The following is a 16,049-nucleotide window of genomic DNA, read 5'->3' as shown; positions in this document are numbered from 1 at the left end:
TCAAGACTGTAAGATAGAAGCCTAATTATTTATCATCAAAAATCTCATAAAATTGCTCGTTTGATGAAAGGAATGAGCAGGCGTACTGTCTTGATGGAGAAAGACTTTGGTGAAGCCTTCCTGGGGATTTTTCTGCTAAAACTTTATCTTTCTCAAAACAATCCTATAATAAGCAGATGTTATCATTCTTTGGCCCTTCATAAAGTCAACAAGCAAAATGCCTTGAGCACCCTAAATAACTGTTGCCAAGACCTTTGCTCTTGACCTGTCTTCTTTTGCTTTGATTGGACCACTTCCACCTCTTAACAGCCATTGCTTTGATTGTGTTTTGTCTTCAGGATTATGCTGGTAAAGCCCTGTTTCATCTCCTGTTACAATTCTTTGAAGAAATTCGTCAGGATTTGATCCTATTTGTTTAAAATTTCCATTAAAAGCTTTGCTCTTGTCTGCAGCTGATCTAGGCACAATGGTTTTGGCATCCATTGAGTGGAAAGTCTGTGAATCTTTAATTTTTCATAAAGAATTGTGGAAGCTGAACCAACTAAGACATCTATGGTGTTGGCTATTGTTTCTGCTGTTAATCATTGGTCCTCTTCAATAAGGGCATGAACACGATTAATCTTTTCCTCACAAATTGATGCAGATGGTCTGCTGCTGCAGGCTTCATCTTTAACATCATCTCATCTCTTCTTAAAAGAAGTCATCCATTTGTAAACTGCTCATTTATTTGAGACATTGGCCCTGTAAACATACTGGAAATCAATGATTTCACCATTTTTCCACCTAAGCTCCTTCACAAACTTGATGTTTTTTCTTGCTTCAATTTTAGCATAATTCATATTGCTCTAAGGGCTCTTTTCCAAGTGATGTCTTATCCTTCCTAGTACCTCAAACTAGATTTTGTTCAGAAATGTTATAACAAGTTAGTAGAAGTTTATTTTGATACAAAAAAATTGTGAATTCCATGCATAATTTTCTAATACACATTTTCCATGAACTTTTTGAAGACTATTTGTATATAAACAAATATGACATCTTCTAGTATTGTAATGCAGTAATACAGATCACTTAAAATATGGTATAGAATTTTTAAAGCATAAAAAATAATTATAAATCTGTGTTAAAATATACACAACATAAAAAGAGGTAAAGTGTCATCAAAAACAAAGCAGGGGAGGGCAGAGGTGAAAAAAGGAAGAGTTTTCATACGTAATTGAAGTTACTAATTTAAAATTTATCACTTGAATATATGTTATGTAAATTGCAAGGTAAAGTCAAGGAAAATATCTGTAGAATATACACAAAGAGAAATTAGAAGAAAATCAAAACATGTCACTAAAAAAAAAAAATCAATGAAACACAAAAGAAGGCAGCAAGGGAGGAAAGATGGACAAAAAAGCTATAAGACATACAAAAACAATAATCAAAATGGCAACAGTGAGTCCATGTCAATAATTACTTCAAATGTGAATTGGGCCAGGTATGGTGGCTCACATCTGTAATTCCAGCACTTTGGGAGACTGAGGTGGGCAGATCACTTGAGGTCAGGAGTTAGAGACCAGCATGGCCAATATGGTAAAACACTATCTCTGCTAAAAATACAAAAATTAGCCAGTTGTGGTGGCAGACACCTGTAATCCCAGCTACTCGGGAGGCTGAGGCAGAAGAATCACTTGAACCTGAAGCAGAGGTTGCAGTGAGCCAAGATTGTGCCACTGTACTCCAGCCTGGACAACAGAGGGAGATTCCATCTAGAAAAAAAAAAGGTTAAGTGCCCCAAATAAAAGACATAGATTAGCCAATGGAATAAAAAAATAAGATCCAACTATAGGTTGTTTACAAGACACCTGCTTCAGATCCAAAGATGCAAAAAGCCTACAAATAAAAGGATGGAAAAAGATATTCCATAAAACTGGAATCTGAAGAGAGTGGCTGTACTTACATCAGACAACATAGACTTTAAGACAAAAACTGTCACAAGAGACAGAATAGGACATTATATAGTGATAAAAGGGTCAATTCACCAGTAAGATATGCATCTAACATTACAGTTCCCAAATGTATGAGCAAACACTGACAGAAGTGAAGGGAGAGAGAGAACACCACAGTAATAGTAGGAGACTTCACTAGCCCACTTTCGGTTATGGATAGAACCACCACACAGAAGATCAATAAAGACACAAAGAACTTGAACAACACTATAGACCAATTGGACCTAACAGACATACCAATGAACAACAGCAAAATACACATTCTTTTCAATTGCACATGGAACATTCTCCAACATAGACCACATTACATGACAAAACAAGTCTTAACAAACTTAAGAAGACTGTAATCATATAAGGTATATTTTCTACCAACAATGGCATGAAACCAGAAATCAACAGTAGAAGGAAAACAGTAAAATCCACAAAAAAGTGGAAGTTAAACAACTCACTCTTACACAACCAATGGGTCAAAGATGAAATCACAAGGTAATTTAGAAAATATCAGGAGACAAATGAAAACAAAAACACAATACACCAATATTTATGTAATGCGGCTAAAACAGTATTACACTTAACATTAACAATCAATAAAGATCTCGAATTAACGACCTAACTTTAGACCCTTTCAAAGAACTAGGAAAAGAGAAATTAAACCAAATTAATGAAGGCAAATAAAGTTTAAAACAAAGATAAATAAAATAGAGAATAGAAAAACAATGAGAAAAAAAATCAATGAAACCTAGAGTTTGTTTTTTGAAAAAATTAACATAACTGACAAACCCTTAGCTAGATTATGTAAGAAAAAAAGAGATAATCAAATAACTAAATCAGAAATGAAAGGGGACATCATAATTGATGTCACAGAAATAAAAAAGATTATAAAAGACTTACATGAACACATATATGGTAACAGATTAGATAATCTAGAAGAAATGAATACATTCCAAACATATGATCTACCAAGATTGAATCATGAGTAAATAATCTGAACAGCCCTATAACAAATAAGGATATGAAGCAGTAATCAAAAACTTCCCAACAAAGAAAAGCCCAGGACCAGATAGCTTCACTTGAAAATTCTATCAAATAATCAAAGAATTAACTCTTGAAACTCTTACCAAAAAAATGAAGGGCAGAGAACACTTCCAGAATCATTCTATGAAGCCAGCATTTCTCTGATACAAAAACTAGAAGACAGAATAAGAGGCCTACGGAACAATACCACTGATGAAGACTGATGGAAAAATCTTCCCCAAAATACTAGCAAACTCAATACAATGGCACTTTTTTTTTTTTTTAAGAGAGGGTCTCATTTTGTTGCCCAGGCTGGAGTGCAGTGGCATGATGATGGCTCACTGCAGCCTCAACCTCCCAGGCTCAAGTGATTCTCCCACCTCAGCACACCCACCCTCCTCCTCAATACCTCACAACCCCTGCCCCAAGCAGCTAGTACTACAGCTGTGTGCCACCACACCTGGCTAATTTTAAATTTTTTTCTGGAGACAAGGTTTTACCATATTGCCCAGGATGGTCTTAAACTCCTGGCCTCAAACGATTCTCCTGCACTGGCCTCCCAAAGTGCTGGGATTACAAGCATGAGCCACCATGCCTGACCCAACAGCACATTAAAAGGATTACACACAATAAGTAAATAGGATATATACTTGAAATGCAACGATGTTTCCAAATACAAAAACAAATCATTGTACTATACCATATTAACAAAATGAAGGGCAAAAACCACATTATCATCTCAATTGATGCACAAAAAGCATTTGACAAAATTCTATACACTTTCCTGATAAAAACACATAACAAACTAGAAATAGAAAACACCTCAATATAATAAAAGCGATACACAAAAAGCCAACAGCTAACAGCACACATACTGGTGAAAGACTAAAAACTTTTCCTCTAAGATCAGGAGGAGCAAGGCAAGGATGTCCAATCTTGCCAATATTCAAGATAGTATTAGAGGTCCTAGTCAGAGCAATTAAGACAAGAAAAGGAAATAAAAGGCATACAAATTAGAAAAGAAGTAGAATTATGCTCAAAAATGGCATAATCTTATAGTAGATAACCCAAAAGATTCCACAGAAAAACTACTACAACTAATAAATGATTTCAGCAAGTTGCAGGATACAAAAATTAGTTATGTTTTCATGCAGTAACCATGACCAATCAAAAAAGGAAATTATGAAAACAATCCCATTTACTATAGCCTCAAAAAGGATAAACTACCACAGAGTAAATTTAACCAGGGAGGTGAGAATAACATCAAAATACAAAACACTGTTAAAAGAAATGAAAAAAAGATACCAATAAATGGACAGGCATTCCATTCTCATGATTTGAAAAACTTAAAATATTGTTAAAATGTCCAAACTATGCAAAGTGATCTACAGATTCAATGCCATTCCTACCAAAATCCCAATGGTATTTTTTGCAGAAATACGAAAAAAGAAAAATTCTAAAATTCATATGGAATCTCAAGAGGACACATATAGCTAAATCAGTCTTTAATCAGAAAATAAAGCTAAAGGCCTCACACCTCCTGATTTCAAAACCTGATTTTACTACAGAACAACAGAAATCTAAAACAGTGTGGCACTGGCATATAGACAGAATAGAGAGCACAGAAATAAACCCTTACATAAAAGGCCAAATGATTTTTCACAAGAATGCCAAGACTACACATTGGGGGAAAGGACAGTCTCTTCAACAAATGGTGCTGGGAAAACTAGGTAACAAGCAAAAGAATGAAGTTGAACTCTCATGCCACATACAAAAATTAACATAAAGACCTAAAAGTAATACCTAAAACTATAAAACTCCTAGAAGGAAACATAAAGGAAACGCTTTGAGACATTGGATTTGGCAATGCTTTCATGGATATGGCACCAAACGCACAGACAACAAAAGCAAAAATAGATGAACAGGACATCAACCTTAAAAATTTCTGTGCACCGAAGAAAACAACTGACGGAGTGAAAAGGCAACATATGGAATTGAGAAAATATCTGTAAACCATCAAAGGTTAATATCCAAACTAGATAAGGAGCTTCTATAACTCAACAACAATAACAAAATAACCCCATTCAAATGGATAAAGGATTTCAATAGACAATTCCCCAACTAAGACTTGCAAATGGTCAACAGCATATGAAAAGATAATCAACATTCCTAATAAGAGAAATGCAAATCAAAACCACAATAAGATATCACCTCACACCTATTAAGACAGCCATCAGAAAATAAGTATTGGTAAGGATGTGGAGAAATTGGTACATTTCTACACTGTTGGTGAGAATATAAAATCCTAGAAAAATGCTATAACCATTATGGAAATAGTATGGAGGTTCCTCAAGAAATCAAAAATAGAATTACTATATGATCCAGCAATCCCACTTTCGGGTATATATCCAAAAGAATTCAAAGCAAAATCTCAAAGAGATATTTGCACACCCATGTTCATCATGGGTATTATTCATAATAGCCAAGAGGCAAGGCAACCCAAATGTCCACTGATGTATGAATGGATTTTTTAAATGTGGTATATAGATACAATGGAGTATTACGCAGCCTCAAAAAACACAGAAATCCTGTCATGTGCTATAACATGGATGAACCTCAAGGATATTATGCTAAACAACAAAATAAGCCAGTCACGAAGAACAAATACTGTATGATTACAATCATATAAAGTATCTACAGTAATCAAAATCATAGAAACGGTGGTTAACCAAGGGCTGGGGGAGTGGGAATTAGTGTTTAGTAGATACATTTGTTTTGGAAAATGAAATACTTCTAGAGATCTGTTGCTTAACAATGTGAATATATTTAACACTACTGAACTCTACACTTAATAGCTAAGATAGTAAATTTAATGTTATATGTTTTTTACAACAAAAAAATTGAATATGTGAAATGTAGCTGACTTTGTCTAATACTATTCGTAATTTTCTCTAGGAAGAACATAGAAATACTGTAAAATAAGTGTGACGAATGTGTGACAATGTATTTTTTTCTAAATATCGTATGACAAGTATTGAGGAAAGAATAAGAGATACTATTCTATTTAAAGTCAGGAAAAGCATTAAGGGATACATATTATTTATAGAATACAATGGAAGTCATTTGCAGATACTTCAAATCTACTCCCAATTATAGTATCAAACAACTTACAAAATCTGACATAGTTGCCAAATACCTGTAGTCCCAGATACTCTGGAGTCTTAAGACCGAGGATCAATCCCCTGAGCCCCAGAATCTGAGACCAGCCTGGGTGATAGCAAGCCTCCATCGGAAAAATAAATAAATAACAAAAACCCTTAATATACACCCTTACACTTCGACGTTTCAATGAGTAAATAAGTTTATAATTACTATACTAAAAATAATTTGTGTTAATCTTTTATTGCTTTTATAGAAAATTATATTAGCAGATAATTAAGTATTTTTAAATTCGTTTATCAAAATGGCATTGTTTAGTGAACATTACAAAAGAGTATATGTAAAACATGAGCCCATTTTTGTCAGAAACAAATTATGCATAATATATGCATGCGTAGGAAAAAATGTGAAATATGCCCAACAGAGTATCAATAAAAATTATCTATAGAGTAGAAATACATGCCATTTTTATCTTTTTTACGTGTTTTCTAATTTTCTACAATGAATGCATAAACAAATATGTTAAAGGCTTATTAACCCATGCATGTGAAAACATAATTAAGCCAGAATACAACTGAAGGTTTCTTTTCCTAGAGGCAATGTTTATACCTACTCATTACTTCTGCAACCCCAACTTTCTCACTAGAGGCTATGCAAAAACAAAATCAAAATACACAAATAAGATTGGCAGCCTTGGCAGAGTAGAAAGTAGAAACTAACATTAGAATTCAATTTGTCTTTTATGTTCCCATTCTCAACAAATGGTAATTTACATTGCTCACTGGCTCACTAGTGGCAAACACAGGTGGTTCTCCCTTGAGACTTTCATAAGTTTTTACAACAGAAACCAGAAATAATAGTCTCTTTCAACTCCTGTTTATCAGCAGAAAGTTGTCCCCTGAGCAATGTTCAGGATACTAAAAATCAAAATCTAGGGTAAGGGGAACGAGGGTAACTTACCCAGTTAATAAGATGATCCCATCCCCAGAACAGGTATGCATATTTAATACAAACCACGTTTGGCCTTAGAAGAGACAAGCTAAATGAGAAACCTATTCTGTACCTTCTCCCTTGCTATTATCATCACTATCTCTATCTCTTAAAAAAAAAGTCACCCTGGGTAGCTCTTCAGTTTTAACACTTTTGCTGACAATATTCAGAAAAGAGAACAGGAAATTGCCTTGATCCACCACAAACTAGCAAACTCATATCTGCATGTTTGTAAAAGCACCTCAACTCTACAGATGATGAAAGAGAGTGATGTATATTTGACACAAGTAGGTTAACAGAATTATGCTCACTTTAGACCCAGCAGAGTCTTTTGATTTTACTTTTCTTATTCTTTTATGTTCATAGTAACAAGGTATCACGTTTTATAGCAATTGCTCCCAGTACTCCACATTGAATAAAAATTGACAACATGCCTTTAAAAATAATAATTTACTGGCCGGGCGCAGTGGATCACCCCTGTAATCCCAGCATTTTGGGAGGCTGAGACGGGCAGATCACGAGGTCAGGAGATCGAGACCATCCTGGCTATCACAGTGAAACCTCATCTCTACTAAAAAATACAAAAAATTAGCCAGGCGTGGTGGCAGGCGCCTGTAGTCCCAGCTACTCGGGAGGCTGAGGCAGAAGAATAGCATGAACCCGGGAGGCGGAGCTTGCAGTGAGCAAAGACAGCGCCACTGCACTCCAGCCTGGGCGACAGAGCGAGACTCCACCCCCCAAAAAAAAAAACAATAGTAAGAAAAATAATTTACCAAGAGCATTTTGAATAAACTTGCATTGAGACTAAGTAAAACAATTGAAAACTTGTTATTTAAGTTTATTTGTAATTTATTTCCCTGCCTTAATTTATGTGAACAAATTACCAAACTACTTATAGTAATAAATAATGCCAGCATCCTATTACATTGGAATCTAAAAAATCAAGGCTACATTTTCATTCTCATAAAGACAATAAAAATGTAAAATAATCACCATATTAAGATAAATTTCCTACACATATCTAAAAGTTGTTTTAATTCTATTCTTTTTCATTTATAACTATGATAAGATTATTGACGTTTTCTGAATTTCAAAAGTCAGCTGCCAAATTAAACAAAGCATTTGGGGAGAATTTAAAATTGTAACAAAAATATCAAAACAAATATACAGACTATATATTTTAAATATTAACCTACCTTACAGCACTTTTGCAATATTGCTAATGCCTAATAAAAATACAGATTCAATACTAATCAAAGATTTGATCTTTTTCAAGAACATTTCTCAATCATCAGAAGAAAATGGAAAACATTCCAGTAAAACTTCCTAGTTTTCAGAACGACTACACACCAAGATCATTCTGCAAAACAAAAGATTCTTCAATGGACAGAGTTGTCACCTGAAATATAGCAATTTGGCAGAGCACCTACAGTTACTGTTTTTCTGAGGGAGAATGAATTGCTGACAAAGAGGGTAAAGGAGATGGTTTGCCAGTTGGTACTAAAAAAGAACTGAGCCGCTCATTCACATAATCGACACAGAAAGCTCTCCATCCCCAGGCCAACAAGAGTGGAAGTGGGGGCTGGCAGCCTAGCAACAAGCCCCTTCTTTTACCTTCTTCTGTACAATCCCCTCAGACTTAACACTAACCTTTTATAACATCTCCTCTCTCTTTTCTCCCTCAAGGTTGCCATCCCATGATGTTCATTCTAACCATATTTCACCATTAATGAAGCAAAAAGTAACAAATTGTCCCCCGTCTTATGCTCCTTCAGAAATACCCTTCTAAACAAAGGGGCAAGGAAGAGATAAGAGATACTTAAGACAGTAACAAATGCTTAGACTTCTGCTGGCCGGGCGCGGTGGCTCAAGCCTGTAATCCCAGCACTTTGGGAGGCCGAGACGGGTGGATCACGAGGTCAGGAGATCGAAACCATCCTGGCTAATATGGTGAAACCCCGTCTCTACTAAAAAATACAAAAAAACTAGCCGGGTGAGGTAGCGAGCGCCTGTAGTCCCAGCTACTCCGGAGGCTGAGGCAGGAGAATGGCGTAAACCCGGGAGGCGGAGCTTGCAGTGAGCTAAGATCGGGCCACTGCACTCCAGCCCGGGCGACAGAGCTAGACTCAGTCTCAAAAAAAAAAAAAAAAAAAAAAAAAAAGACTTCTGCTATGAAAATAAATAGGCTTTCTTTATAATAAAGGGAATGAAAATACTTATCACTGGATTAAAAAAGAAGGGAGAATGTATGTGTGAACCCATCTGGGAGCTACCATGTGCCAAGCACTACGATAATCTTAATTAATCTTTATATAGTATCTCCATGAAATAGACAGTTATAATTCCCTTTGTACAGATACGAAATAACTAAGGTCGGGATAAGTGTTTTCCCAAAGCTAACAAAACTAGTACTTGAAAAAGGTGAATTATGAAACTAGATGATCTGATTTCACAGCCCATACTCTTAGCATTATGCTATACTAGATACACGTATTCTGAAAAAGGAAATATACTCTTTAACTTTTTGTATGTAAGTAAAAGGTTAGTAGAAAAAGATAGGTATATCCCAGATGTCTCCTTATTCTGTCATATCAGAGTACAAGATATGTTGTTTTGTCTTTCAATGTTTTTAAAGTTGAAGGCTATGTAAATGTTAAGAACACTGAGTCTGGTTTAAATTCCACCTGAGCCTTAACCATGTGCCTAAGAATTCGTTACCTAATCTCTAAACCTCTTTTCTTCTCTGCAAATAGGAACAACTATAGCTACTTCAACTTTTCATTAAAATGGGGTTCCATATGTGTTAATATTTTTAAAAATTCAAGAAGTTTATTTTTTAAGGTATACTCAGTAAAATGCAATTTTGCCACCACCTAAACAACAAATCTGGGATTACAGGTGAACATACTTCTATTCAGAAAAATTAAGTTTATTTAAAAAGTGCCTAAATACTGCTATATCTTGTACTTGAGAATGTATCTAAAAAACACTGCTACTTAAACACTTGTCCTACTAATGACTGAAGACTTTTTAGGAAGTCAGTATGTCAGTTATCCAATTTGTTAATAACTGAGACTGGATTATGTATCCAGATCTTTGTTCAACACTATAAAGGATACGAACAAGGAAAATACATGCTCTCTTAACTTCAGAAGTTTGTAATATTGTTAAGGCAAAGTTATCATACATGAAAGTTACATAAAAAATAAAGACTTCTGTTTTATGATTCATGAGAGTAACAAACATTCAATGAAAGAAAAAGATGAGTATAAACTGGAAAATAATAATGTGATGAGGCACTGAGCTAGCCCTGAAGAGCAGTTAAGATTGAGACTAGTAAAGAGAAGTGAAAGAGTAATTCTGGATGGAAGGTAAACATGTAAAGACAAAGTGACAAAAACAAGCATAACTTGTACATGGGACAGTGAAGAGATAAATCTAACTATGGAGACTATAATAAATAAATTTCATCGGAAAGGGCACATAGTTTATGAAAAGCACAGCAATTTAGACTGGCAATAGTAAACCACTAAAGCAAGGTTCTTAAAACAAATCTTTAAACAACATTTAAATACACAGTCATGTTTAATTAGAGATATTCACAGTCCAAAAAATATAAGTTACATATTTCAAAAAATTTTACTTATGAGAAAATTACAATATTTGTGGCTCTACAGTTTTTCAAAAAGAGACTTAACTGTTAGAGATAAATACTGAAATATTTACAGAGAAAGTGATAAAATTCTAGGATTTGCTCTGCTTCAAAAGAATGAGAAGGGATAAACTGGGTGGTCTTAGGTTGATAATTTTTCTTTTTGTTTTTTTATGAGACAAGAGTTTCGCTCTTGATGCCCAGGCTAGAGTGCAATGACACGAGCTCAGCTCACCGCAACCTCCGCCTCCCAGGTTCAAGCGATTCTCCTGCCTCAGCCTCCCGAGTAGCTGGGATTACAGGCATGCACAACCACCCCGGCTAATTTTGTATTTTTAGTAGAGACAGGGTTTTTCCATGTGGGTCAGGCTGGTCTTGAACTTCCGACCTCAGGTGATCCGCCTGCCTCGGCCTCCCAAAGTTCTGGGATTACAGGCGTGAGCCACCGCACCCAGCAGGTTGATAATTATTGAAGCTTAAGGCTAAATAGAGGGAAGCCTGTTATACTATTCTGGTTAAACTTTTTGAGACGCTTAACATTTTCCATTACAATTTTTTTTTTAAATCTACCAAGTTAGAATATTGTTGGGAGAAGGATCAAGTCATATAACTATATTCCAATATCTCCACAAATGTATTAGCTACAATCACTTATGATACAAGACTGACAGAATGAACCAGACTATTATTGTCTACTAATCAAAGCTTTACAAAGAATTAATTCAAGAAATCCTGCTGGCTTAAGAGAAGCCTTTGTAACTGCTATACATTTTAAATCAAAATAGCTTTGCCATGTTTGTATTTTTTACTTTTTTTAATTATAAAAAATTCTGGTTGAGATACTACTACAAATTAAACACAAACCAAATGAGTTATTAAAAGAAATTAATGCCAGTCCTAAAACCACTTGGCTTTGTGGTTTCATATATTGAAAGGTAAATTTTCCTGCAATGACAACATTAACAACACATGCTGGCATGCATCCCAACAGTTAGTATCAGTAACACATGGCATACAACTCCCCACCCAGAAGAAAGAAATCAGGGGCTAATTCTATTTTTATTTCTTCCTGTTATCCACAAGCAGGTGGCAACATAACACTAGCTTCAATAAAGTAGACGAAGTTACCTTTCTCAAAATAGATGACCACTGCAATAAAGCCCTAACTCGTACAAAGGAAAAATTAATTTGCTTTTACCCCAGCTAAAAGATATTTTATGTAAAATCAACTGCAATTATTATTTGAGTGTGCATTTCTTGAAGTTCACCAATAATAACAAACATTAATTAAGCCCAGCACTGTGCTACATACGTTATCTCATTTCATTCTCAATGCAACCTTATTTGAAAGATTAAAAAAACAGGCTTAGAAAGGTAAAGTTCCTTGGGAAAAGTCCAACTAAATGTGTTGGAGAGACAGTATCTGCACCTGTATCAGCCTGATGTCAAAGCCCATAACTACCTCACTATATTGCCTCCCATAAAATCAAACCAGTCTATGATCAATGATGTATATTATGGACATAAAGATGCTCATATAACCTAACTGAAATTTAGAGTAAGCATCAACTCTTAAAGAAGATTTATAGGAGTGATTATCTTTTTAATAAACTTCTAATTCCATAAGATATACTCTATAAATAAAAGACTAAGTGATCTTCACTTCTCTTTATTTTACTGCATTTCCCATATTTTCCATAATCCACTTTATAATGAAAATCCCTTTAATCAATAAGTCAATTTCAGTTTCAAATGGATTTTTCTATGTTGAATGAGATCCTCCAAGTTTTCCTAAATTTATTAGCAATGAGTTTCCTATGGAGCTTGAAAGAAATAAATTGTTATTTAATTATCTACAAAATTATACAACACTAAATTAAAGTACTGCTATCAAATGTTAAAGCCAACAACCTACTATGGAGCAAAACGTTTACCGTTATAGAACCAGAGGTCTTCAGAACAAACACTGATCAGGCCTCAACACTTCCAAATAGTGAATGAGAACTTACAATACCATTTGGCTGTCTCAGTCAATTTTTCGATGTCTGATTTTAGTGACAGGGGTAAAAGCCATTAATTCTGAAAGTCATTCTTTTCCATGTATCTGTCCATCCCCTCCTTCCTCTCACATACCCTCTACTGCAAGTCCACATGGACCACTAACTTAGTATCTGACATTTTCTCTCCTGGCTCTAGTCCCTTCATACTTTCATTCTACACAACTGGAGTAATATACAACATTCAGAGAATTTCAACAATAAAAGCCTGGCAAGTTATTTTGCAATGTACCCTGGCACGCAAACATAAGTGATTAAAATGTTTTGCTGCTGTCACTAACATCCTTTTTATAAGAAGCAGTTGTCAATATAGCACAAATTGCTACTCAACTCACCTAAACCTCACCCAAACAAAGAGAAAATGAATTAAGTAACAAAAATGCCTATATGAAAGCTCCCTTGAGGTGTTTAAAACAGGGATGGGGGAATAGACCGTCAAAAGTCCAGAAAAATGTAACATTTTTTACTTTTCTCCGAAATACCTAGATTTTCTGTATAGGACATGACCCTGGTCTGAACTCCACACTGAGCGAGTGAAATGCCGGTGAATTATCGATCTGTCGTGGGAATCTGGCCTCCCTTCCTCCTTCCGCTACAGCTACTTCTACTTCCCAGCAGGAACTGAGCGTCGAAATCCTTTAACTCCAAGCCTAAGCACTTCAGTTACCTCTCCGGGACACCCATTCAGCCCCCACCCCGTTACACCTGCGATGCTGACATAGGCAAGCACTTCTTTTAATAATCTCACCCTGACAGAGTGAAGACCTACAGTATTAACTGCTGTGAAAGTCATCCCAACTGCGCTCTCAACTGAATGAGACTTTCCAAATGGAAGTGCAAGTTGCTGTAGAAGTCCCAGTGCATTCTTCTTTGAGAGATTAAAGCCCCAGAAAGGGCTGCATTTAAAATACACACATACCCCTTTTCCCAGGGTTTTCTTAAACTACATTTGGAGAAAATGCTGCCCCACACAGACACACTTGCATTATCACCTTCCCCACCATTTCAGGCCCGGCTGCCCCGGAAGAGTCTGGTTAAAAGGAAAAGAGAGGAAGCAGAGGCTCTATGTTACGTTCGCGATTTTGTTCCCCCAGAGTTTCAAGTACACATTACGCTCTGGCAGTCAGGGCTTCCAGACAGGCACAGAGAAAAAAGAAAGAAAAGGCGCGGGGAGCCGGCTGGAGGACTCTGCAAGCACAGGCCCCGACGGAGCGCCCGTTCCGGAGATGGGATTTCCCTCCCTTTCCCCTCCCCCGCCCGTTCGGACCCGCGGAATTCCGCCCCCGCCGCGAGCCCGGAACAATGCAGCCGCCCATCCCGGGGACCCGTCACTTACCACCCAGGTCAGTGCACCGTTGCCGCCGCCCACGCCGGCTCCCGCGCCGCAGCCACCCGACTTGGCCATGGCGAGTACCTCCAGCTCACAGGCCCCGAGGCCGCAGCCGCCGCTCCCGCCTCCCTGCGGGCCGCTAGGCCCCGCCGCTCCGCACCCACCGCTCCACTCGCCGCACTCCTAGCCGCGCCGACCCCCGCGCCCCATCGCGAAGACCCGGAGCGGACGTCCAGCCGAGCCCGCTGAGGAGGCCGCGCCGCCGGCTGCCCTCAAACTCGAGGCGCGGCGTCCGCGTCGCCCGGGCCTAGCGTGGCGGCTGGGGAAGAGAAAGCAGGGAGCGACCGGCGACCGCCGAGCGGCGGCACTGCCTTCTCGCCCGCCCGCGGGCGCCGCTGCAGGCCGGGCTGAAGCCCGGGCGTGCGAGCCGCGAGGGCGGCCGGGGAGCTGGAGGCGCTCGGACGTGGCGAGGACGCAGAGGTGCCTTGTCCTTCTCACACTCCGCGAAGGCCAGCCGCTCGAGTCGCCAGAGTAGTCGTCCCGGTCGCCGCCGCTGCTTCAAAGGCCACCTTAGTCAGCCTCGCTGCAGCCCCGGTTTCCTCACACACACACACCGAGAGGGACAATAAACAGAGCCGCCGTCGCCGCCACGGTCACCTCCCTCTTGTCCGGCATAACACCGCACACACACATTTGCACACCGGGGAGAGAGGGAGGGCGCGGCGGCCGCCCCCGCTGTCAGTCAGCGCCATGCCGTCCAATCGGGGCCTTGTCGCCACAGCCTCTCGGCCAATCCCAAAATTCCAAGCCCCCTGGAGGGGCGGGACCCGAGGGGAAAACGTCATTGCGGGTAGCAACCGAAAGGAAGACTTGGGGTTTTTGTTTGTGTGTGTGTCTCTGGGTTTTCCATTTGAAGGGAGAGCAGGGGCTGCTGTCAAGGGTCAATTGAGGGCGGCAAAGGGAAAGGGGTCGAATTGGCCTCGGGTCGATTGTAATCCTCCAAGCGTGCTGTTTACTGAGACCTAACCGGGAAGCCGAAGCGTTTCTTTGCCTGGGGCCTCTAAGGATGAGGATGGGGGCGGGGGTGGGAGTGGGCGTGGGGGTGGCAGGAAGCAGCCGGGGGCCGTCCCAAAGGGAAATTATTTTTAAAGAGCGGTTGTAAACCGCAGCAAGACGTTGTAGACCACTGGTGCAAGGAGGCCCCGTGACCCGGTCTCCCCAAGGGCCTAAGTGGACGCTGCTGTCAAAAAAAAAATCATCTCAGCCTTCTCCATCTCCTTCCTCCCTCTCCTCCCCTCACCCCAAAAGAGGATATAGTCAGTTTCCAGAAAACTACACATGAAAAGCTTAAATGATAAGGGACACACACAACGTTCTAGGGAAAGAATGCAGGGTGGGTTGAGTGTTCTATTTCTACTCTTTGTTGACCTTTCTTCTCTGAACAATGCGGAGATGTCACTGTCACTTTTCTCATGTGTCCAGAGCTGTGCCCCCTGCCTCTAAGAGGGCATGCTTAATTTTTAAAACTGCTTTCAGTGGAATTTTCAAATGCACAGTAAGGAATAATTTCATTCACATTAAAGCTTTCTAAGAATGAATATTACCGATACAGCAACACCACAGTCTTTGGCAGATGGAAGATGGCTTTACTTCTTCCTGTTTTTCAGTGTAATTCCACTCAAGTATTTAATGGGCGCACACTGTGCCAGGCTCTGCGATGGGTTCAAAATAAAAACAGGGCCCCTGATTTCAAACCATTTATAACCTGGCTTGTGAGACAGACTAAAGGAGCCAAGCATCACCAAAATGAGTACTTGAAGGCATGAAGTGCGACCAAAGAGTTGTGATGAGAGCTT

At 38.6% G+C, this 16,049-nt stretch overlaps 1 protein-coding gene across 2 annotated transcripts in view; it reads right to left on the bottom strand.

Annotated features, from left to right (window-relative positions):
* The window catches only part of TOP2B (DNA topoisomerase II beta), a 67,153-nt gene extending 52,235 nt beyond the window's left edge, over positions 1 to 14,918 (bottom strand). For both annotated transcript variants that reach the window (XM_023207279.3, XM_023207280.3), the window contains exon 1: positions 14,200 to 14,918. In XM_023207279.3, the coding sequence (XP_023063047.2) occupies positions 14,200 to 14,268 (69 nt within the window). In that variant the 5' untranslated portion in view covers positions 14,269 to 14,918. The remainder of the gene's footprint in view (positions 1 to 14,199) is intronic.
* Positions 14,919 to 16,049: the final 1,131 nt, after the last annotated feature.

The sequence above is a fragment of the Piliocolobus tephrosceles genome, chromosome 2 (genome assembly GCF_002776525.5).
Source record: "Piliocolobus tephrosceles isolate RC106 chromosome 2, ASM277652v3, whole genome shotgun sequence".
Taxonomy (NCBI): domain Eukaryota; kingdom Metazoa; phylum Chordata; class Mammalia; order Primates; family Cercopithecidae; genus Piliocolobus; species Piliocolobus tephrosceles.
This window is presented reverse-complemented; position numbering and strand designations above follow the sequence as displayed.